The sequence below is a fragment of the Calidris pugnax genome, unplaced genomic scaffold, assembly GCF_001431845.1.
Source record: "Calidris pugnax isolate Ruff unplaced genomic scaffold, ASM143184v1 scaffold8, whole genome shotgun sequence".
In the NCBI taxonomy this organism is placed as follows: domain Eukaryota; kingdom Metazoa; phylum Chordata; class Aves; order Charadriiformes; family Scolopacidae; genus Calidris; species Calidris pugnax.
In genome coordinates, this window is record NW_015090830.1 from 1692388 (window position 1) to 1716531 (window position 24144).

The 24144-nt window shown below is 36.9% G+C and overlaps 1 protein-coding gene across 1 annotated transcript in view; it reads left to right on the forward strand.

Moving 5' to 3' along the window:
- MTRR (5-methyltetrahydrofolate-homocysteine methyltransferase reductase) overlaps positions 1 to 18865 on the forward strand; it is a 25228-nt gene extending 6363 nt beyond the window's left edge. The window contains exons 4-17 of the mRNA XM_014940938.1: positions 2186 to 2339; positions 4351 to 4468; positions 5541 to 5913; positions 6917 to 7039; positions 7617 to 7770; positions 8378 to 8466; positions 10131 to 10311; positions 11415 to 11457; positions 11943 to 12129; positions 14409 to 14527; positions 16095 to 16187; positions 16274 to 16453; positions 17335 to 18133; positions 18421 to 18865. Of these exons, the coding sequence (XP_014796424.1) occupies positions 2186 to 2339; positions 4351 to 4468; positions 5541 to 5913; positions 6917 to 7039; positions 7617 to 7770; positions 8378 to 8466; positions 10131 to 10311; positions 11415 to 11457; positions 11943 to 12129; positions 14409 to 14527; positions 16095 to 16187; positions 16274 to 16453; positions 17335 to 17479 (1959 nt within the window). The 3' untranslated portion in view covers positions 17480 to 18133; positions 18421 to 18865. The remainder of the gene's footprint in view (positions 1 to 2185; positions 2340 to 4350; positions 4469 to 5540; positions 5914 to 6916; positions 7040 to 7616; positions 7771 to 8377; positions 8467 to 10130; positions 10312 to 11414; positions 11458 to 11942; positions 12130 to 14408; positions 14528 to 16094; positions 16188 to 16273; positions 16454 to 17334; positions 18134 to 18420) is intronic.
- Positions 18866 to 24144: the final 5279 nt, after the last annotated feature.

Below are 24144 nucleotides of genomic sequence, written 5' to 3' on the forward strand. Positions count from 1 at the left end.
TTTTTCTTTTAAATGAAACATAATCTAGTGTTATTTTTTATGTGACACCAATATACTGTCTCATTTTGTACCTGAAGGGTTTGCTTTTCTTTGTAAAAGCAATAGTCATCTGTGACGGTACACTGCAAAAGCTCTTGTATTTGTAGTTAGAAAAACAGCTGTGAAAGCTTTGAAAATCTGAATTACTGCAACAGGACCCTTAAGGTCTTTTATTGCAAAAGTTACAATTCGGTTTTGGAAGTCTCAGGAATTTGTGGCTACTTGGAGTTCACCTGAACTTGTAAAAGACAAAACCTCTGTTTGGAACATTCCTGGACAATAACTCAGTGAAGCCTGGCAAAGTACTTGGGCAATATCCTTGCAAGCTTTCTCTCTTCTCTTAAACTTCTCTAGACACCTGCAATTGGCCACTGTCTGTAGCAGGACACTGTTCCAGGTGGTAATTTAAATTGATCCATGCAACTGCTTTTGGTCCTGCTGAAAGGTTTTGGAAAAAAATGACAAAGTGAAACCCCTTGATGCTCTGTTTCTTTGTGTTCCTAACTTTTTTGGATTGTGGATGTAAGGGGTAACTTTTTATATGCCTTGAGGAGGGGGTAAGGTTTGAGTGATTTATTGAGTGAAGTGTTTAGAAGATAACTGCTCAAACTCTAAAGTTTGGAATTGCAGTCCTGAAACTGCTTGCAATTAAACATAGCATCTCTTGCAAACTTTATTTGTATTTTCTCACAACCCTACTATTTTATTAAACTTGGAATGCTGGGGAGAGTTTAAACTGAAACCTACAGAGAGCGGTAAAAGAAGCTCAGGTTGCTTACTGTGGCAAAGGGGAGGCTAAGGACAACCTACTTGAGCCAAAGTCTTCTTGGCAGCAGAAGACTACAACAGAAGGCAAAACCCACTGAGCACGGCCTGTGACCTTATTAACAACCTACTTGAGCCAAAGTCTTCTTGGCAGCAGAAGACTACAACAGAAGGCAAAACCCACTGAGCACGGCCTGATAAACTCAGATTTGACGCTAATGGAAGAAGCTCTTCTGGGTGGAAGAGGCTGCCCAGAAGAGTGGAATCTCCACCCTTAGAAGTTTTCAAAATCCAGCTAGAGTCATAGCTGACCTGGGCAGCGCTGGCAGTTAGTCCCACTTAGAGCATGGCGTGGGACTGGGTGACCTCCAGAGGTCACTCACAAACAGGGAGTCTGTGTTTCTGTGGAGCTGTGTTTCACATGGTTGCTCACTGTCTGTGATTCAAAACCCATAGTCCATCAGGGTGCTGTTAAATGGTGTATTGTGTGAATTACCTGACCAACAGCACTCTAGCACAGTGCTGCAGCTTGCTATCAGTGGAAAGCTTGAATAATTACAGAAACAGAATGCTTTTCACTTGAGAAGTAATAAATGGTTTCACGAGACCTGAATTTATGGAACTGACACACAATCCCAAGTGTAAGCAGCTCATGTCAAGCTGGTATAATGGGAGTAGCACTGATAAAACTGTGGGAAATGTGAAAGATCTGCATTAGCAAAGGGGAGATAAATGAATGGAGAGTAAAGTGAAGGGGCCAAAAGGAATCAAACTGTAGAGCAGGAACTCGTTGTCTCTATTAAGAGCTACCTTAGTGCCCCCAAAGCACAGGGGCTTTTTAGTGGCAAAGATAGATGTAACATGGAAGTTATCAGACAGAACCAAATGATCCCTAATGAAATGTACATAATATCCCATCAGTTTGTACAGCCAAACCTGTTATATGTATGAAGTTACTGGGGTTATGGCTAACTGTGTGATTGTGATCATGTATAAAAGATGCTTTTTCCACCTGACAAAGCAAATACTGGACGAGTTGTGTATTTAAGCTGAGTGCAGTTGTGAAGTATTCCTTGTGTGAGTACCAGCCTGCTCAAAATGCTGCCCTTCAGTGTTTGTTTATGGGATCATAGGATAATTCAGGTTGGAAGGGACTTCATGAGGTCGTCTCACAAGAAGGTCAGCTGAGGTCAGAGCAGATTCCTCAGAGCTTTACCCAGTCTGGTCTTGAAAACTCTAACTGAGATTGTAAATTGAATCGCCAAGATGTCTTGAAAGACCTTCTGTGGTTTAATACAAGTACGATGAAATTAAACATTTTTCTGTGTACACAAATAGGTATTAAATGGCCCCTTGTAACTTACTTGTTCTATATTTGTAGTATAACCTGGAAACAGAGAAGGATCCTGTAGTTATTGTCATTTCCACTACCGGTACTGGAGACCCACCAGACACTGCCCGCAAGTTTGTAAAGAAAATTCGAGACACAACCTTGCCTCCTGATCATTTCGCACATCTCCAGTATGGATTGCTAGGTGATTTAGTATTTTCTATATTATTGCAACACTTGTCTGTCAGTAAATGATTTTTGTATTTCTTACTTGTGAATAGGTTGTTTGGGTTTTTTTAAAATGCTTGTAAAACATTTATTTTTATAACATGAACAGCTTTTTTGTGTAATGTCCTCTATGAGCAATGAAGGAAATGTATCACAGAAATGATCTGAAGGTAAGCTAACAATTTAAATTTTTTTACAGTTTAATTTTATTTGCATAAGCAAAATGTGATGTAAGCTATCTATAATTGTTGAAGTTTTGATCTTTTGCCAAGTCTCTATGGACTTGTTTACTTGATTTTGAGAGTAATTGAGCATTTTTCTATATAGAGGGAAAGGCAGCATTAAGTGTTGTTAAAAAAAAATAAGGTTTTAAGATCATCCCTTCTGTTTACATTTGCAATATATATATATTTTTTTTTAATTTTGAATGTCATACTTGTCAATAGAAGGAATATAACTTCAGGTTAAAGATTGATATGCAAAATACAGATTTGGCAAAATACATCTGATATATCTTGAGCTGATGGTAAGGTCAGTGTGTCGAGAGTTCAGTTTGTATTTAAACAAACTCCAAAAGCTTCTATTTGAACCTAGGTTATTTTTGCCTGACAAGTTTAAGGTGATGGGTAGAAGCAAGGAAAATTCTAGATTTCTAGTGAGGAAAGGAAATTTCTAGTGGATTTATAATGTGATAATCTGAAATGTATGCCTCTTAATCATGTAACGTTTGGAGAAGATGATGTGCTGTTGCCTAGTTATACATTACAGTTTGTGAAATGGTTAGATTTTTCACAGCTGACTGAATTCATATATGCATATATGAAGATAAGCATTGAATTAATACTGATTTTTGTTCTACCAGATATTATTATAGTATCTAAGCTATAATAAGTTTTGGGATTCTAGTCTAAAAAGTTATCAGTCTTAAAATACATTCATAGTATCTATTTCAGCTTGTCCAATGAAGTGTTTGCTCTAAGTATTTGAGAGGGCACAGAAGTCTTTTTAAAAGAAAAGAAAAAAAAAAGCTATCATGAAGGAGAAAGGAATAGTCCATTGCTAGGTGGGAATAATAAAGGTCTAGTGGTTTGAAATTGTACACAAGAAAGGGTCAGGCAGTGAAAAAATGTGATAGTTAGGATAGTGAAACATTGGTGCGAATGAATTACAGAGTTTGTGAAGATTACCTAACCTTTGGGATTGTTAGATAAACTTCAGTTAAGGATGAGGTAGTGTTGTTAATCACTTCTAGGGGGGGTCAGTGGTCTAGTTGATCTGTTAGAATCTCAGGTCCTCCATGAGCATAACTCCTGAGTCCAATGCCTTTTTAACAAAGAGCATCTTCTAACAGAATGTCTTCATGACTGTTAAAGGGCAGAAAACCCAGCGCAGTGAAATTGAGATCTACAAAGAAATCTGATTCCTGAGGAGGAGGATGTCAGACCAGATTTGGTTATGCACATTTTCATACATTTCTTAATTAATATTGTTTAAAATCACTCCTGTGTTCGATTTATTTTTGTCAAGGTTCCAATATTTTTAAATTACTTTTAATACTGTCTCCCTTATGTCCTTGACATATATTAACAATTTTAACCTGAAGGTGAGGCAATTTATTTTGGTAATTCACATACAGTTTATCAGTTTCACTATTTTCTAATTATTTCAGTTCCTTACATTTTTTCTTTGAGTGGTTTTGTATTTTTTAAAAGCCTCAAACTAAAGCAATATTCCTCTGAAGTGTGAAATATTCACAGCGAAGTGTTGTCAGAGAAATTCTGTGTCTTACATTTGTGAAAGAGGAACCACTTTTTCAGCCCTACTTTGGAACAAGCAAAGGTTTTTTTAAGGTCACCAAAGTGTCCTGGTAACACGCACTTTGCTATATCAGATCTTCTGTTTGCCTGCAAGAAAATCCTGTGTTGTCTTTGCAGATCTTTGGCTGTGTAGCCTGGGTGACATGATTACTCTTTCCTTACATTTGCTAGGTCTGGGAGATTCAGAGTACACATTCTTTTGTAACGGTGGAAAGACAGTAGACCGAAGACTGCAAGAACTTGGTGCCCAGCGCTTCTACGACACAGGATTAGCAGATGATTGCGTAGGGTAAGAGCTGAGTTAGTTTGGATTTTATTTTTTCAGCATGCAATAATAATGTGTGAATTTGGCTAAACATTGTGAACTCTTTTAAGTCAGCAGGACTTGAATACTCAGCACCTCATAGGAATGAGTCCTGTCTGAACACGGTATACTTCTTCAATCTTAATTGCCATTAAATAAAACTCCATTTTTAAAGTGTGAGCAAACATCTGTAATGCCTGGAAAAATGGAGGGCAGCAGTTACAGAAATTAAGTAATTCAGAATAAGTGGAGGGATTTAAAAATGTAGACAGTTTACTGAAGCAAATAAAAATAAATCCAGTTCGCAGCATGCGTGGTACTGGCTAATGGAATCTGTTTCTACGTATGTATCAGGCCTTTATCCAAGCTTACGTCTTGAAGTAGAGCTACTTTAAACAAACCCTACAATCATTTCTAATTTTTTTTCTCTGTTCCATAAAACATATTTTTTTTCTGTTTTTTCCTCTACTTTTGTGACTGGAGAGGAATTATGTAAGGAGGGGTTTTTTTATTGCTGTAGAGGAATTATGTAAGAAAACTATTCCCTTCCTGTTCTGTTGCTCTTTCTCGCCAGTAGGCTGCAGTCTTGGCTTATTTATTTTGAGCTGGAGATAATATCATGTCTCTGCATGATGATACGAGGCAGTTGAACACAAACATTACCATAACTGTAAAACTTATATCTTTTGTTCTAAAATAATAAAAATGGAACATTAGTATAAGCTATTGATATTGCACAATGAAAAGTTGCATATTTTACTACCATCCCTTCAACGTCCTGTTATAAAGTTCAGCATAAGAAAATAAAAATGAGAAACTGGAAGAAGAGTAAGGCTGTTACACACTTTAGACTCTACAAATAGTGGTAATAACTAAATGAAAATATCTTTTTAACAAAAAAGTCATCCTGGTAACAGCTACAGATATATATTAAAAATGGAAAATGAATAGTATTTTTAGCTTTTGTTGTCTTTTCATTATTTGTAAATTAACGGTCCATTAAGTCACAATAATTCATCCATTCCTTTCTCCTTTTTTTTTTTTACTCCCTTTCCAGTTTGGAATTAGTGGTTGATCCTTGGATTGATGGACTTTGGCTTGCCCTCAAGGAAGCATTTCTATTGCAGAAAGAAAAAGAAGGCATGAGCAGTGATGTTGATGCTGTTTCTAGCTCTCTCTCTGCGGCCCCCCACATTGTGCCTGAACAAAACTTAAGCTCAGAAGTACAGAACTTGAAGCTAGAAGATGGGGGAGTGAGAAATTCTGATCTGCTGACACAGAAACTGGTTGACATCAATCTTGTGGCTTCAACTGGAGACACTGAACCTTCACTTGCTCGTTCTGTCCCTCCTGTCTCTCAGTCTGCTCTTAATATTCCTGCCTTGCCACCAGAATATATAGAGGTGCAGTTTCAGGACACCCATGGTGAGGTAAGGACTTTGAGTGATGAAAGGCTTCAGCTCTGGTAGCAGCATGAGTGTTTACTCCTACATATGGCTCAAAAGAGCAAGTGGATATTTCTATAAGGGTGATATATCCCTGAACGCAGGAGGTTTATGAATTGTAAGTGAGAGGCCCATTTATATTGAGAATATTTAGTTACTACCGTATGAGTTATGGACACTCATGTCAAAGTATAGTTTAGCTAAATAATAATTTGCCCTTGCAGTGCCAGGAATGGAAAAATTAAAATCCTCAGTGTCTTATGTTAGGATGGTGAAAACGTCTTCCTGCAGAAAGACGTATAGGACAGTTTCTGTTAAATTTTTAGTACTTGCAGAATACCTTAAGAGGGTGTAAAATTGCTCAAAATCTTGCTGCATATTTAATAATAGAGAAACTTGTCATTGCAGAAATGTGATCATAATTTTATTATTGGAAATGGAAGGCGAACTGTAGATCGAAAGCCAGTGTGCTTTTCCTATGAATCCATGTTGAACAAAGACCTGCTGTACAAAGAGAAGAATTAACATCTGCATCACAAAGTCTTAGTCTGTAAATCTGCAGTGATGTTTTTAGATAGCTTCTGGTCTTTCTTCTTATGTCCGTTCTGTATACCTAGTAATTCTTTTATTAGGCAGGAGGTTTTGGGTTTTAACATAAATGCCATTCTCTAATTGGCTGTTTTCAAGGCAGCTCTTGAAAAAGGAAAGAGCTTGCTGCATTTGATAGTGGTTTGGGCCCATTAGAGTGTTCAAGCCTACTGACTTTTTATAGTTGAATATATGCCTGTTACTGCTTGAATGTGATTTTTAAAAATGTAGAGAAAAACACTCTATGCATATAGAAGATTCATGTTTTTCCTCATAGTTTTGAATTGTTTTCTAAGATTGTTTGAAAAGAATTGTAACAACACTAATTCCTGTATGTCATAGTAAACTGTCATTCAGCTGGTTTGCGTTTTTAGTGTAAGATTTTGTGTCTCTTTTTCAGAATCCACATCTGTCCTCACTGGTTTTGGAGGGAGCAACCTTTGAAGTGCCAGTTACAAAAGCAGTTCAGCTCACTCGCGAAGATGCAATAAAAACTGCATTGCTCTTAGAACTTGATACTGCAGTAAGTTAATGATGGCTTTTTTTATAGTGGGTTAAAATAAAAGGTGAAATGCATGTGTGTTATGTATAATAACTGAGGGGATAATTATCTGAATGCTTAAAAAGAAAAAAATAATTCCCTCTACAACAGGATGTCAGCTTAGGCTGTTCCATTTTGTAAGTAAAGCTTGGATTTGTTTGCTGAAACATATGACTCCTTGGAATCAAAACAGAAATAAAGTGTCAAATTAATTTATTTGTTGTTCCATGGATATTGCGTTAATGAGTTATTATGATCTTGGCTAATTATATAATGCGTCCTCTTAATACATATTTATTTTCCTTCTGTTGAGGAAAGTCCAAACTATTTAAAACAGATAGGGAAAGACTTTTCTAATTAGTGAGGTTAAACCTGAAAAGAAAACATGAGTATTTAGTTTCTGATGTGGTCCAAACAGTGAAGTGCTGTTACAGAGTAAAAGAACATACGACTTCATGTGACCACAACAGTCGGAAGGTTTCTGCTGTTAGGAATTGGGATGCTGTTGGCCTTGGTTTATGATACAATTTAATAGAAATTATCTCATATTTTAAAACAGGAAACAGTCTTTGACTATCAGCCTGGAGATGCCTTCTGTGTGATATGTCCCAACAATGTCAATGAGGTGGAAGAACTTCTTCAAATCTTGGGACTTTCTGAAAAAGGAGACTGTTTTGTTTGCGTAAAGGTTAAGCAGGGCACTAAAAAGAAAGGTATGGTGTGATGCACTGGTCGTGAACAAATACTCCTTTATGTACTGGTAGTAGATGGTATGCATACTTTTCAATGTTTTTGTCATCAATATTGGGACGCAGCTGTCATTTCACAGAAGCATGTTGGAAGTCACAGAAATGTGTTAAAAAAGAGAAAGGATGCACAGAATGCTGCTGCTGGTTTTACTATAGATGAGTTAGCTTCTGATTGGGAACTTGAGCCTGGCGTTGGTGTTCAGCCATCCACGTGGATGTTCTTTTTCCTGGTAATCATTCCTCTGAATTTCTTCAAGGTGGAAAGTGGCAACAAACCATGAGTGGTTTAGCAATGAAATTTATTTGAACACTCATGTGTTATACCCCTCTGTTTCTGGCTTTCTTGATAAATTTTGGCTGTTCTATGGAAAATTGTTATTGATACTTCATTGGAAAACTGTCTTGCTGTTTAGTTTGTAATTTCCACTAACCAGCTGGGGTTCAAACATACAGAATGCAGTTTAGCTCTCTTGTATTTCTTGAAGGAACAAGACACCCTGTGATGCCATTTTTGGATGTAAATGGATGCACATTTTTTGTTGTTGCTGTTTTTTTTCTCCCACTAAACTAGGAGCAACTCGTCCACAACACATCCCTGAAAGAAGCACTCTGAAATTCATTCTAACCTGGTGTCTGGAAATAAGAGCAGTTCCCAAAAAGGTGATTATGTGTTTGTTCTTTTAAAGAGAAATCCTTAGTAATTCTATGCTCTATTGGTTCTTACAGATGTATCCTTGATTTGTTTGTAATTACCATGTTTCTTGGAGAACAAGGATTGTCAGTTCATATGCTTCTGTTTTTACTTATTCTGAGAAATTTGACCTCTGGTACTTTTCCTGGCAAAGTGTGAAATTCCTAAATCTCTACTCCCATTCAGCAGTTCCTTGATTCATAACTACTCTGGAAGTAAATAGAAAAGTGTTAGATATTTGGTGCCAGATAACTGGAAGGGTGACTGAACCTGGCCCTGTAGGCATTTTAGAGAAATCATTATTTCTAGTCAGAGGGAGCCATATCTGTCAAATTTTGTCACTGAAAATATGTGTGTTGCTCTATGCAAACATACCATAATGTCTTTTAATTTATTTTAAAGCTTTTCTTTAGCATTTCAGTAACCTGGAAGAATTCAAAGAAAGATTTTTGCTTGTATAGTATTTGTTCTCACAACTTGTGAATATTATTTTGCTTTCACTCTGTGTCTGCAAAAAACTGGAAGCTTGCAACTGGAAATGCGTGTGTATTTCTGGTATTGTCAAAACACATTTAGAGAAAACTTTGTATGAAGGATGAAGCGAAACAGTTGTGTTGGTTGGGTCTCTGAGGGAAACCGGTTTTTGGAAGGACCTTTTCACTCAATTTAGGGGATTTCACAGCAGAAGAGAAGAGAATCTTCCAATCATTTCAACCTTTTCAAAACTGTATTTAACAATTTTGAAAATCTGTCTCGACAATAAGAGTAGGCTGAGAGTGCTGGCTGGGGAATATCACCCAAGCCAGTTTTTATAACCTAGCTGCTCTGTTATCTGTAGAGTATAGAATGTACTTTATGTAACTCAAAGCTGTTGTCTTGAAGCTGAGTGTTTGAGCACGCTCCAATTACTTTCCAAGTATTATTCTGTGTAAAATACATCATCTGATTGCATTTGGTGTTTTGGATCACTTTTCCTTTATGCACCATGTCTATTTCCACCTTGCTTTTGGAAAAAAAACTTCTAACTATTTACATCTGGTTTTTATTTATCTTACAATGCTCAATTTAATTTTCCCTGAAGAAAAGCATGCAGCACTGTTATGTAGGCATAAAATATGGAATAAAACACCACAGCGCCATTTACATGACTCATTAAATACCATGCTTTATTCACAGTAATATTTCTTCTAACACTTCTTATTATTCCTTTCCCAGCTTCTGTAACTTAGCAAATGGTGTTTTGTCTTGAATTAATTCATGTTATGGGGCTGTTTACTTAACTGAAGTGCAAATACATAAATAAGAAAACCTTATATAAATTTGAGATTTATCAGGGAATGGGTTGTGCCTAGTTGCCTGTATATTTGTCCCTCCCCACTCAGGCTAACTAGGATTTTCTGACCTGCTAGCTTGTCCCAGACATTAGAGAAGCAGCCAAAAAAAAAAAAAAGAAAAATGTAAATTTTTAATAGTAGGCGAAAGTGTGCATTAGGAAATAAAATGTGTTATCCATTAACCTGTCAGGTAACTTTTTCCTGTCCCTAGGCAACCCACATTTTTCCCAGTTTTGTGACGATTTTTGCAAATGGACATGGTTTTCTTTTATCCTCCACTCTTATTTTCTTCTCTGCAGGCCTTTTTGCGAGCTCTTGTAGAATGTACCAGTGATGTGGGAGAAAAACGGAGGCTTCAAGAGCTTTGCAGCAGACAAGGAGCCTCTGATTATACGCGCTTTATTAGAGAGTCCAATGTTTGCTTGCTGGATTTACTTCATGCTTTTCCAAGCTGCAAGCCTTCACTTAACCTCTTAATAGGTAAGTGACTGATTTAGACTTAATTGGGTTTCCTTTCTGAAAATGCATCGGACTAAATGTTCAGTTTCCCAAGAAAGGGGAATAACTCTTCCATTAACTACCTTAGAAATATTGTAGTTTTCATAGTGATGAAACTAAAACTGTTGCTGGGGAACAGAGCTCTGTGTGTGTAGTCTTTGACCTTCATTCTGCAAACACTTAGGTGCATACCTGTGCTTCAGTTGACTCTGGATTGCTCCTATGCATTAAAAATAAGCATAAGGTGCTTGCAGGAATAGGGTCTGTTACTCCACTGTATGTTTTCTGGCATTTGCTGTGCCTGATTTTTCTAGTATTGCTTGCTTGTCACCATTCCACACTGTTCACTTAGCAATATGTCTGTCTCCTTTTAATATACCCTTCTCCTCAGCCAAAATGTGCAGTCTGTACTTCAGGACAAGTCGTTCCATTGAAGACACTGTATCTATGTATGTATAGGTACATATATGTGTAGACATAAACATGTGTGTGAGAGGGTGATAGATATGTTGTGGGTTTCTCATTGAAAAAATGGCCAGTAAATTCCTGTCTGTTACTGTTTGGGTGTTTTTTTTAAGCAGTGATTTCAAAATTTGCAAAGGTTTTCATAGTGGTTTGAAATCGAACTGACGCATCTGCTTCTAGGACATTATATATACAGGAAAATTTCAATCAAGAAATTCCTATTCTGAGAGCTCTTGAGCTCCATAAAGCAGTCTTAGATGAAAGGTAGGGAAAAGTAAATTTCAGGCTTCACTTTGTCCACTAACTGCTGGCATCTCTTCTGTGCACCTTTACGTTTTTTTTTAATTGACCAACAACCAACAGTTAACTGTTGTGGCCTCATTTTGTGGTATCTCTAACACCTGTTCCACAAAGTCTAAAAAACATTCAAAATAGAGTTCAGTCTTAATAACTTATTTCTGAGACACAAACACTGAATGTTAATAGAGTAAAATTACAGTTAAACCGTAATATGCTTGTAATCTGTTTTAATGTAAACACACATACGATATTTTCATTTTCATTGGGGTTACTCAAACAATAAGTGATGCTTTTTTTAAATTTTTTTTTTATTTTTTCAGAACATCTTCCTAAGTTACAAGCCAGATCTTATTCAGTGTCAAGGTAATGAAATATTCAAATTTCATCTTTTTTTTTATTTTTTTGTCAAGCGTGTGTATATGTGTATATTATGATCTAAAGAAGAAAGAGAGGAATGAAAGATGCCACCTGAGGAAAAAGTGGCTGTGTCCCTGTTGCAAAAAAAAAAAACCCAGGGTTTGACTATTTCAAACAACATTGTTTTGAGTGTCTGGCAAGTCTTTAATGGAGTTCTCGAGAACAAGCTCACACATGTATGAATCTGATAGAGAGGAATTTGGATTCCCTTCTGTAGGCACTGGCCTCTGAGTCCAATCTTAAGACATTTTCTAACTATATATGAATATCACACAATTAACTCTGCTAACTATTTATAAATATCACTCAGTTAACTGAACACTGAGAAACTTCATTCAAGTGAGGTGGTTTGGGCTGCAAATGGACCTGCTGTAATATTGTACAGCTATCTCTTAGGTTTGGGGTTTTTAAAAATGCTTTTGTCTTTACAGTTCAAACTTATATCAGCCAGGAAAACTATGGTTTGTGTTCAATATTGTGGAGTTTCCTGCCTGTCCCACGAGAGCAGTCTCACGGAAAGGAGTATGTACAGGCTGGCTTGCTGAGTTAGTCACACCTCTACTGCACCCCATTAAAAACAATCTGGATACAAAAGGAGTAAGCCGTTCAACGGAAAAGGTATGAATATTAGATCTAAACTCCCTTAACTGTTAAATTTATACGTTTAGAACAGTTGCAGGTTCACTGCTGTGATGTAATGCTGGTGGTTCGGCAGTACGCATCTTCATTTTGCAGCTCTATCCTACTTTAAGTTCCCTGTGTAATGTGTTTGGAATTTCATTGCTGAGTTGCCAAACTCTGGTATCCACAGATAAAATAGAACATGAGTAGTGAAACTGCCCATTGCTGAAAGGCCAGAGTCGTTTTCCAACTCTAGTCTTAAGCGAGTCTTGGAAGATGTTTTAATGGACTACAATACCACTGTGCAATTAAATGATTATGGCTGTTGTAGGAGAGAGGCACTTAGTCACTTCCAGGTGACAAATAATAGGGGAGAAATCATAAACCTCTTACATCTTGTCAGGTCTCACACAGACCTCAGGTCTCGCAAAGGCCAAGTTGTTGAATGTGACACAGAGGGCAATCTTCTGTGGTATTTCTGATGTGCATCAAAGATGGTTTGGCATAGTGGGTATTACCAGGAGAAGGTACTATTTTTTTGTTTGTCTTTTCATTTTGTGGCAGAGAACCTATCTAATTAATTGGTCTCAAAGTTATTAGGTGTAAACTAATTATTAAAAATATTGAATTATAGTATATAATTAATATGACAAAATATCTACTGCCAGTCTAATCTATATTTGATTGATTAAGAAAAATGCAAACAAGCATAGAATTTAGTTATAAGAAAACTGTGGCACCCATTCAAGGTGTTGGTCTGGCAAATGGAAGGAAAACCCATGCAAGTTATCTTAATTTTTTAAAACTAACTGCAAAACTAAACTGATTAACATGTGCATCATATATCTTATTCCAGTATTCACATATGCTGTTTATTTAAAATATAATCGATTTACACTAGATTAAGGATAAAACATGAAACAGAGGTGGAGTAAAAATTAAACAAAAAGGATTCTTACAAAATTAGTCTGAATAAAGTTCAGTACTATTTGCATCTGCTGCGCAAGCTAGAATTCAGCTAAGATAAAGGTGCAGCAATACACATAGATTGCAGAAATATGTGGAATACCAATACAAAATAGATGAGTGTGATCTTACACAAAAATACCTTAGATTAATTGAAAACATTTTACGTTATAAAAGTGTTTACCATTTGCAGTATTTTTTAAAGGAATGACCAGTTTGGAATCATTAATAGGGAAAATAACCTCCTAACTCAAGTGTGGTTTGAAGAATAAGTGTAATAGAAATCCAAATATTGCCCCCTGCAGGAAGAATTGTAGTTTTTTTAATCATCATCAAACCAGAAAAACAATCCTGTTTAACATTCTAGTATCTATAGTGAATTAAACAGTAAGAAATGAGTGGTGCTATACCACTCAGGCTTACAGAGCAAAGTTTAAATAACTTGGTCTAGTGCTTCATTTCTTTCTTGAACTTGAAAGTCAATTCAAATCCTTTCATAATTAATATGAAAAATAGATTAGTTGTTTGTTTATGACTTGAACGGATGAAGCTCTGCTGTGGCTGCTGCTGAGTCTTGAATAATCTTTTAAAGAATTAAACATAGTCATTTCTCATTTTCTAAACATTATGTTAGCCACATCGCAGAGAGTAGTTGTGGAGCTCCTATGAAAATCATGTTTAGACTTCCTTTCAGATGCAGATCTGAAGATCAGAATTAGAGTTTTATCAGTGGAATGATATAAACCATTTTCCAAGGTCTTTGAGCAGTTATCTGCTTCCCCTCACCCATACGCATTTTTAGAGATCATGTTAAACTTTTATGAAAAATAAGAAAGCAAGTAAGCTCAGTTTGCTATAAACAAATCCTTACCTCCACTGGAATATTTTAGATGTTCACAGTATAAAAAAGGGTTGTGTTGCCAATAATAGCAGTAAGCTTTACTCCCCTTTGAGTACCAACACCAATTTCATGAATTTTGTTAAAAGTATTCCTCAATGTTATGGTGCAGTCAACTTTCATACTCAGAAACTCCTACTTGTGTAACTTTGCCTGGTTTTTTTTTCTAGATTAATTAATAGGTCTGTAAGTATAGAGTGGTTGGGTTGGTTTCTTTTTTTTTTTTCAGAAACTCAAATAAAATTTAATTCCAGATGTCTGTATGGCATGAAAAATAAATTCTGAAGTTCAGGATCTGGAAGGGTGTGTGGACACATACACTATATAAATATCCTAAAGGTTCTAAAACGTTCGTGGCATTTTCACTGCTTAAGAATATTATTTAATTGTATTCTATCTAATTTCATTTTAGATAACTATTTATGCTCGTCCAAACAATACTTTCCACTTACCTGCAGACTCATCTGTCCCGTTCATGATGGTTGGTCCAGGAACAGGAATTTCACCATTTATTGGTTTCCTACAACATAGGTATGTACCAAATTGTTACCTGAAAAGCAACCTTTTTATGTTGAGGAAATTACAGCCTCAGGTTTTGAGTACGAGTATAGCTAATTTTCTTTTCTTGGTCTTATTACTTTTTGTAAAAAAGTATAGTATGCCAATTAGAAAGTCTTATTAATTTTATATAAGCAGTGCTTGTTTGTTTAGTTGTGTTTCAAATGAGTAAAACTTACGCTTCCATCTGACTATATTTAATATCTGTAGTGGATGTATAAGGAATTGGGTGAATTGCAGAAATTAAATCTTCTATGTATGTGTTGCTAGTGAAAGCCCTGTAAGTGGTTGGTAGATGTTAGAAACAGTATTGATTGGCTTCACTTTGATATTCAAAATCCATTTCCTTCGGACGTGACATCCCTATTAAAAGCCTTGGCATGCTGAATGCCAAGTTTTCTCCCACATTCCCCTATTTCTGTGTGTTTACACATTTTGATGTTTCAAGATCAGAAGCTTGGCAGTTAAACCCTCAAGTGGGCAGTAATCTTGGGGTTTGTGTGTTTGTATTTGAGGAAACATAATTGTTGGGTTTTTTTCCCCCTTCAATTCCAGCAGTATAATTTTGCAAGGCAATGAGATACTTCTTCAAAAAGTGACAGATACCTCACACTAAGAGTTTGTAAAAATGTGATTATTTGGAGGAAAGGATAAGTGGGAAGATTAGAATATTTGGGTGGGAATTGATGCAAGTTTTATAGGTATCCAACACATCATCTATCATTCCTACCTGACTTATTTGTTCCAGCAGGATGACAGAGTTTCTTGCATCCCATAACAATTATTTTTAAACCATTTTATTTGAGAGAAAAGCGAAATTTTGACATGATGTTTCTGACTCCATGCTTCTGCTTTAACCAAATTGTTATGTACAAATCTTACTCCTTAGTTTTATTCACCAACTTTTAGGTCTCAGAAGTATTTTGCATTTTATTTTAAAGGATCCATAGCATTTCATAAGCATTTGATCAATGATAAATGAAATATCTCTCTCAAAATATAACCAGAACGTTGCAGCAAAAAACCCTATAAAGCAATACCTTCAGCACTATTTCAAGAAAATGCAATAACTCTTCTGATGGTGTAGTAGTAAATAGATTGTTATTCATAAAGTCTTGCAGGCTTCTACAGCTAAATGGAAAGTGTGCTAAATATGCTTCATGCTGAGTTTTCCCAAGTGTTTTTATAGGGCTTCCAGTAAAGGATAAAAGGTAGTGATCTCCTTATTCAGCAGTCAGGATTGTTTTGTGAAATGTTTGGAAGTGTCAGACTTGACTATTCCAATATAAAACTGTGGCAAAAAAACCCACCTTTGAAGTTGATTGATTTTGAGCTGGGCCAAAAGTGAGTACTCAAGAAAATCAGAGGAGGGTTTAACTGTGATTTACCTTATGCAGTTTCACATTTCTGCCAATGCAGGGGTTTATTAAAGCACTACTGTAAATGAGAATTAGGTTATGGACAGTTTAGATTCTGCACTTCCTAAAACCGGATTGGATTTACATACTATGAGTACCTTCTTCTTTTTTGATCTATTTAGGCAAAAGCTCAGAGAAGAACACACAGACTGGGAGTTTGGAGACACATGGCTGTTTTTTGGTTGTCGGCATCAAGATCGAGACTATTTGTTCAAGCAAGTTTACTATTTATCATTAATTTTGTATTCATGAGAGAATGCTTATCTCGGAGTTATTGCTAACAGCTTTTGTTGTCTTTCAGAGATGAGCTCAGATGTTTTCTTGAAAATGGCACGTTAACTCATCTTAAGGTTTGTTTCTCAAGAGACTCTTCAACTGCAGAAATAGCCCCGCCTAAATATGTGCAAGATGTCATTAGGCTTTATGCGAAGGAGGTTGCCCGAGTCCTGCTGAAAGAGAGAGGTTACTTCTATGTCTGTGGGTGAGTAGAGTGGAGATGGACTGTCTCACAAAGAGCACAGCCTTAGCAGAAGTTCGAGGCTTTAGGAAGACTTAGAGCTGTCTGAAAGAAAGGACTGACACGATGCTGAAAGGGCCTTCCTGGGTTGCTTGGATTTCATCACTATGTCCATTTTTTCCAATATAGTCTTGAAAGTAGAGCTTGTAACCACACAGTTCCACTGGTTGCTTTAGCCACTTACTACTGCTTTTTCTCTTTTAGTATTGAATTAAGCTGTAGGAGTTTCAAGCTAATAGATTTCTCTTGAGAAAATAAGATACTTGAATAATGTATTTTGAAGTGGGAATTGTTATTTGTGGATGTTAACTTTCCTGAAGGTTTGAGATTTTTAGGAAGTTTCTTGATAATGGACAAAATAGTTTGAATTAGAGCCCAAAGTCAGTACTTTCTCCTGCAAAAAATAAATGTCAGCTTTGTATTAAAAATAGTGTTATTAATAAATGAGTGTTGGTTTATGGGGTTTTTTCATATTGGAACCACATAGTGGTATAATAATAAAAAAGACTTCAGAAGGTCCAGTTCTTCCTAAAAGAAAACAATTATTCTGTGACAGCTTAGCCGGGTTCCAAGGTTTTTTTCTTATAAATTCCAGCATGCGGAACATGCTGAACATGCTGAAAACTTTCTAATGTTTGACTGAGAGATACCCTTGTTACTGTCAGTACTCAGCTACGTGAAAACTCACTGAGAATCTTGCCATACAATATACAAGCTGCATTTGCATTTGGGATTTTTTTTAATGCCTCTTTTCCAGTAATATCTTGCCTCTGAAGCTATTGATAAAAAAAAAAATACATTATTATGCATTTTCCTCCACTACCCCTTTCTGTTTTTTTTTCCAGAGATAAGAAGCACATGGCTGATGGAGTAAGTGATGCTGTAGTGGACATTATAAGCATGGAAATGGAGGTTGACAAATTGGAAGCAATGAAAATCCTGGCCATGCTTCGAGAAGCAAAACGATATTTGGAGGATGTTTGGAGCTGAATTTAGCTTTTCCTGTGCCTTTGTAACGCACAAGATTTTGTTTCGCACTTACGCTTTTGACTAAAAGTTATTGTCAGAAGTGCTGCCTGTAGTCACACAAATCTTAACTTTCTCTATTGACCTTTCAAACAGGAATATAAAACCTTGCAGATGACAGCAAACCAGGCTGCCTTTTGAAGCATGTGATTTTTTAATGACATTACATAATGGACTGTCTCAGTGCCTTGATTCTCTCATTTTAAGTTTGCTTTCACGTAGAAAGTAAAAACTTCTGTACGTGTACAAGTATAATTGTAAGTTTACACTTCATCATGTATTTTTTCCTATAATGGATACATAAAGAAGCTACAGAGTAAATATGATATTGCACACTAATTTGTGCATCATCAAATACGTTACTGACTTGCCCAGATTTATTTGAACGTGTATTGGATTTGCATGGCAAGGTTTTGGTAGCCAGGGTTTTACAGGGGTGACTGCAGTGAGAAGCTAGAAGCTTCCTATATTCATTCCAAGATGGACCCGCTGCTGGCCAAGGCTGAGCCTGTCAGTGCCAGTAAGTAGCACCTCTGTGATAAAATATTTAAGAAGGGGGAAATCCTGATGTCTGAAGGAGGCTGTGAGCCCATGGGAAGCTCGTGCTGAAGAAGGCAGGTTTGCTGGCAGGGCTTGTGAACCCATGGAGGACCCACACTGGAGCAGTCTGTTCCTGAAGGACTGCACCCTGTGGAAAGGACCTGCACTGGAGTATTTTATGAAGAACTGCAGCCAGGAGAAAGGGGAGCCAGGGCAAGTACTCACTTTGGAGAAGTTTGTGGAGGACTGTCTCCCATGGGAGGGACCCCATGCTAGAGGAGAGAAAGAGTGTGAGGAGTCCTCCCCCTGAGGAGGAAGGAGCAGCAGAGACAACGTGTGATCAACTGTCGTGCTGGAGAAGGCAGGTTTGCTGGCAGGGCTTGTGAACCCATGGAGGACCCACACTGGAGCAGTCTGTTCCTGAAGGACTGCACCCTGTGGAAAGGACCTGCACTGGAGTATTTTATGAAGAACTGCAGCCAGGAGAAAGGGGAGCCAGGGCAAGTACTCACTTTGGAGAAGTTTGTGGAGGACTGTCTCCCATGGGAGGGACCCCATGCTAGAGGAGAGAAAGAGTGTGAGGAGTCCTCCCCCTGAGGAGGAAGGAGCAGCAGAGACAACGTGTGATCAACTGACCACAACCCCCGTACCCCGTTCCCCTACACTGTTTCAGGGGAGGGAGCAGAGAAGTCAGGAGTGAAGCTGAGCCCAGGAGGAAGGGAAGGGTGAGGGGAAGGTGTTTTACTATTTGATTTTTGTTTCTCATTGCCCTACTCTGATTTTAATTGGTAATAAATTGAATTTCTACAAGTGGAGTCTGTTTTGGCTGTGACGGTAATTGCTGAATGATCTCCCTGTTCTTATCTCAACCCCTGTGCCTTTTGTTGTATTTTCTGTCCCCTGTCTGGCTGCGTAGTGCAGGAGATAGGAATGCTGAAGAGTTAGTGACATCTGCACATGTTTTATGTGAACTCTGCCGTTAACCAGGGGCTTATGGTGCTCTTAGTTATTCTAAATACTCTGAAAATCCTAACTTTTTTTGAAACTGTCTCTGAACTATATGCAAATACTTCTCCAGCAGATATATTTTATGCTGCCTAATAGCAATTACTGTTACTAGACAAAGATGTGTTCTCACATAAACCATATGGATAATATACACTGCATGTTTTATCTGAATGTTGTTGTGTAGCTTTACTAATACTGTTTCCCAGATGGTAGCATTTCTGTACTGTTGGGAGCAGAAACACTTGGTCAGGTAGTGCCCGTGGTGGATATGCTATCAGATGCCTATAGCTGAAAACTTTGTGCTTTTTAAAACCTTTGTCAACACCATGCCATAGATAATTTGAAATGTATCTCATTCACAAATCCCCTGCCTGAACAGACAAATTCAGCTGCAGCTGTACCTAGTGCTAATTTCCACTTAAATAACTGTTTCTAGTCAATCCATTATTCTGTCAGTGATTCTTTTTCAAAAATGAAGAACAGAAGAACACCTACAGCAAACAGAGAGGAAATGACATCCCTAAAGCTCAACTTTGAGCTTTATGGTTCACGTGAAGTTATATGTTTGCAACTTTTGTTTTCTAGAATGTAAATATTAATATTCTCATTGCATATTTATGCATTTAGTACTTTAGTATGTTGCTAGTCTTGCATAACCGATTTATTATATCTCAGTTTCACTGAATGTCCCTTGTATAAAAGGGACTTTTTTTCTTTGTTATTTTGTTTTTTGAGTAGCTCTGTCACCTTGCATCTCAACCTGACAGCTTCAGCTTTTTTTCTTGCTTCCATCTCTGGATCCATTTCACCCCAGTCATGCTTTATCTGAGTTGGGAAGACCAAAACTGAATCCAGTAGTCCAGTTTCAGATATGACAGTGATTATAAATTAAATAACAACAGATTATTTTCAGTATTATTTTCTATTCTGGTCTGATTTTGGGGGTGTTATGGAAGAATAATAATGAGAGAATCACTGTATGCCTGCTGGTGATTATGGAAGAATATTGCATCACGAAAACTTACGGTCTACAAGCCCTGGTCACTTATGGTGAATTGAGAGATAAATCTACATTGGCAGAATGTAGATCAACAAACAATTGATTTGGATTTGAAAATTGAGCTAGTTGGTACAATGGTTTAATATAAGAGCTATAGACTATTTTAATGAATCTCAAGAGTCTGCTTTCCAATTGAGGAGAATGTGTAAATATAAAAGCTGCTCAGTATTTGTTAGAGTTGCCTATCATAAAGAAATCAAAATACTTTGAAATTGATGGCAAAAGCAGTATGTCAATTTGTTTCATCTCAAAACCCTATTCAAATATGTTTCATATTGAAAAAATTGGGAGTTTTATACAAATGCAAATTAGAGTCTTGAAAAGTTGATTCAGCACCACTAGAAATTACATTCACTTTCATTACCATTTGAATAAATGTTCCACTTCTGCTGGAAAGGGTTTGTCACGTTGACAAAGCACTCAAAGCCAATCATGCTTATTAAAAAAGAAAAGATTCTACAGTTGGTTTCAAAACAGCAGTTTTGTAAGGCTCTGTCAGTCAGAGGCATCCAGTCAATCTAATCTGCTTTTAAATCTATTGCTTACGTGATTGATTGGATTTTTTAAACTTTTTTTTTTTTAATGCACTTTATTGTAACTTGCTAGAAGGTCAGCAGTGCTACTTCCAGTACTTTCTCCTCAATGGTGGGACAATGGTATTTTTCAATTGTTTTTCAGGTTGTGCGAGAAAATGATGTCAATTGCCCTCAATTTAGGAACATCACCAAACTGAAACAGAATTCCAGGGCTATGAGGACTCATTCTGGGTAGGGCCAGATGTTGAAATAGACACTGGAGTGTATAAATATCTCTTTCTGTGCATTCATATAAACTGCTGTGTCTTCCAGCTAAATGCTCCCTGCTTGTGATTCTTGTGGAGCGCTGCTTCTTGAGACATAGCTGATACTGCTCTCTTTTTCTTTTGGTGGGGACATATTTCTATAGAATAAACCAGTATTTATGCCACCAGCACTCATTTTTGTTTCCTGCGAAGATGACCAAGGAGCAACGTATGAGCTACTGAAACTACAGGCAGATAAACATCATGTGGCTCTCAGAAGACACTATCTTCAAGGCAGAATCTCTTTCCTTTTTTCACGTTACAGTTCCTAAACACGCTGGGAGGGGGTGGCACTGATACCAATGGAAGCCCTAGAGCCACAGCTTGACAGTAGTCAATTTTTAGGTTTCCCTTGTCTAACAACAGCTGGAGCAAATGCAGATGGGGGGAGAGAAAGAAATTCTGTAACTTAAAGTAAGCGGTTGGATGTCAAGAATTTCATGCAAGCTGTTTTTCAAAGCATCAGATCCTATAAGATGCAGAACACACTAATTTTTTTCTGAAGTTATTTATGTAAAACTCTCAAACAAAAAGCCAATTCCCAAGTAGAAGTGGCTACATTTCTTACCAATGGGCAAGTTTGTTAAGGCTCTTACAGCTTTGCACGAGGAGAGTATGGCATTTTAAGGTAAATGGAAACGTTTTTTCATGTTTGTAAAACTTCCTACAAAATTCAAAACTCATAGGAAATGGAGATAATAATTCTTTCAGCGGTTTGTAGTTATTTTGCTTTTTCTTTTTTACTGGGATATGTAAAACATCTTTGTTTTCTTTATACATATGCATGTATATATCTAAATATACATATGCATATATATATATGCATTACCAAAATCTGAATTTACTTTTTTTACTTGCTTTAGAGGTAAGACATATTTTGAAAGATCTGTCTGGATAACTGTTTCCTTCAGTCTACATAGCTGAATTTTGCTATTAAAATATATGTAGACCTTTATTCATAAAATGTCAAACGAACACTTGAAAGAAAAAAAATAGCCACCAAGTAGTTCTCACTATTCATTTGGTGCTATAGGATTTTTCTTACTGTTTCATTTTGCAGAGAGAAAGAACCTTATGAGTGCACAAACAGTAACTAAAAAGGAGGGCATAAATCTGTAAACTGCTGTACAGATGTAGTAGAAATATTTTTTCCCCTAATTCATTGTTTTGTGGAATGCCTGTATCATGCTGGGGGCTTTCAAATGCATGAAGAAACACAACTATCTAGTTCATATTAATCTCAGTAACTGTAAAGGCTTTTGTAGAGTTGCATATTACCAACAGACATGGCTGTCAAAATACAGGGGAGTGAGGGACTCTGTATTTTGTAAATAAGTTATTATTCAATGTTTCTATTTATGTATTCAACGTGTAGATTGGGAGTCCACTCTAGGTTATCTTTGAAAACTCATAACGACCAGTAGACGTTCCTGAGGGCTGGAGGAAAGCAAATGTTTGGATACAACTTTATGTTGAAGTTCAACAGTATTTTTCCATTATAAGATTTTCAGCAGCATCTTAAGTGCTGGTATGTGACTACGTTTTGGTTTGTGTTCCTGCGTTGTTTTGGGCCAAAGCCAGATTAATCTCTTAAGAGAAAATATTCAAGGCATGGTATGAACTTGTGCAATTCCGCACATCTTGGCAAGTTCATCCTCAACAGTGCTAAATTAAAAACAAACTGGTTGACTTACTGTGAGTCAGGCTGCAAAAAAGGGTGCACACAGGCTTCAGTAAGACAAAGTATACATGCCAGCTGGCCTAAAAAACCACATTTGGTTTTTAATTTTTACTGTTGGCCTTGTGCAAAGAATGATTGCATTGCCATGTTTTGAGTCACATATTAAGGCTCTACATCACTGGAAGATAGTCAGCTTTGATCTGGGCAGACATCCACATAATTGTGAGTTTCAGATGATCACTTATCATTACATTTCTAATGCATCTGAAGAGGATGGTTAATACTTACTTGTAATACTGATTCGCAGGGCAGACAACTCTGGAAGTTTCAAGTAGAAAGTACGTGTTAATCCTACCAGGGTTAACCCACAACGCTCTTCTTTGAAATAAGGGACTCACAGATTTTGAATACACATGCTTCTGTCAATGAAGGACTCTGAAATTTCTTGTATTTATGACCTGGTGATGACTACTGAAGTTTCACAAGTTATTTGTCACCACCTTGTATGTGCAGCATGCCTGTCCATGTTTTATCATATATGATAAGATAGCACTTTAATTACTGTTGGGACTAGTGGTTCATTTTGCCAAAGATCTCTGTGAAATTCTTACTCCTCTCACTGGTAAGTTATGGTTAAAGCAACATGGTGGCTCTAAATTATTTTCTCATTAAAATCAATAAAATCTGAAAAATATATAATTCTTACTGAATAACTAGTTTTCAGATTTTGTGTAGCTCTGAGTGTAAATGTGAATCACTGTAAGTTAAATTGTTTCAAATGTGTTAGAGTATTATGCACATTTTAATGATACAATTTATTTCATGTCGTGGAATCCTCCATTGTCAGATTGCACAAACCACCTCCTTGCCTCTTGATTCTTGTGTAGTACCTTAGGGTCAACTCCAGCTGTTAATTGTATGGAAAAGCTGGACTAAAGACTCATTTTCCTATAATGTAATTGTGTGGAAATGGTTTAGCTGATTTCTCTTTCTATTTTCTTTCTTATTTTCTTGCTTATTTGCCCCTGCACCTTCACATATACACTCCTGTCATCTGCTTATCATCTTTTGCAGATGCATGTATTCCTCTGATAACCTCTCCTCTCTCCTCTGCACATACTGTGGCTGCGTTTCTCATGCTAGAAGGTATCCTGGTGGTGGTTTCAATATTTGCATTTGAACGTACCTACTTCCAAAGCTGATTCTGCCATCTGAAGGTGTCTCATGTTTCCCATGCATCTTTGTGTTTTATGGCAATAATTCCAATGGCAATATCTAGGGTGGAATTCTGTCTCGTCTTTTTTTTTTTTTTTTTTTTTTCCTCCTTTCAGCTGTCCCAGGAGGATGACTGGATACTGCAAGAAGGCTAGTCACTGAGAGGACTGGAGTTGGGCTTTCTGCAGTGACAAAGCTGCAGAAGGAACATTCTTCCTTTTTTTCCTCTCTCCCTCTCCTGACTGCAGAGTCTCATCCTCTCCCTAGCCCAGTCCAGCTTTTTT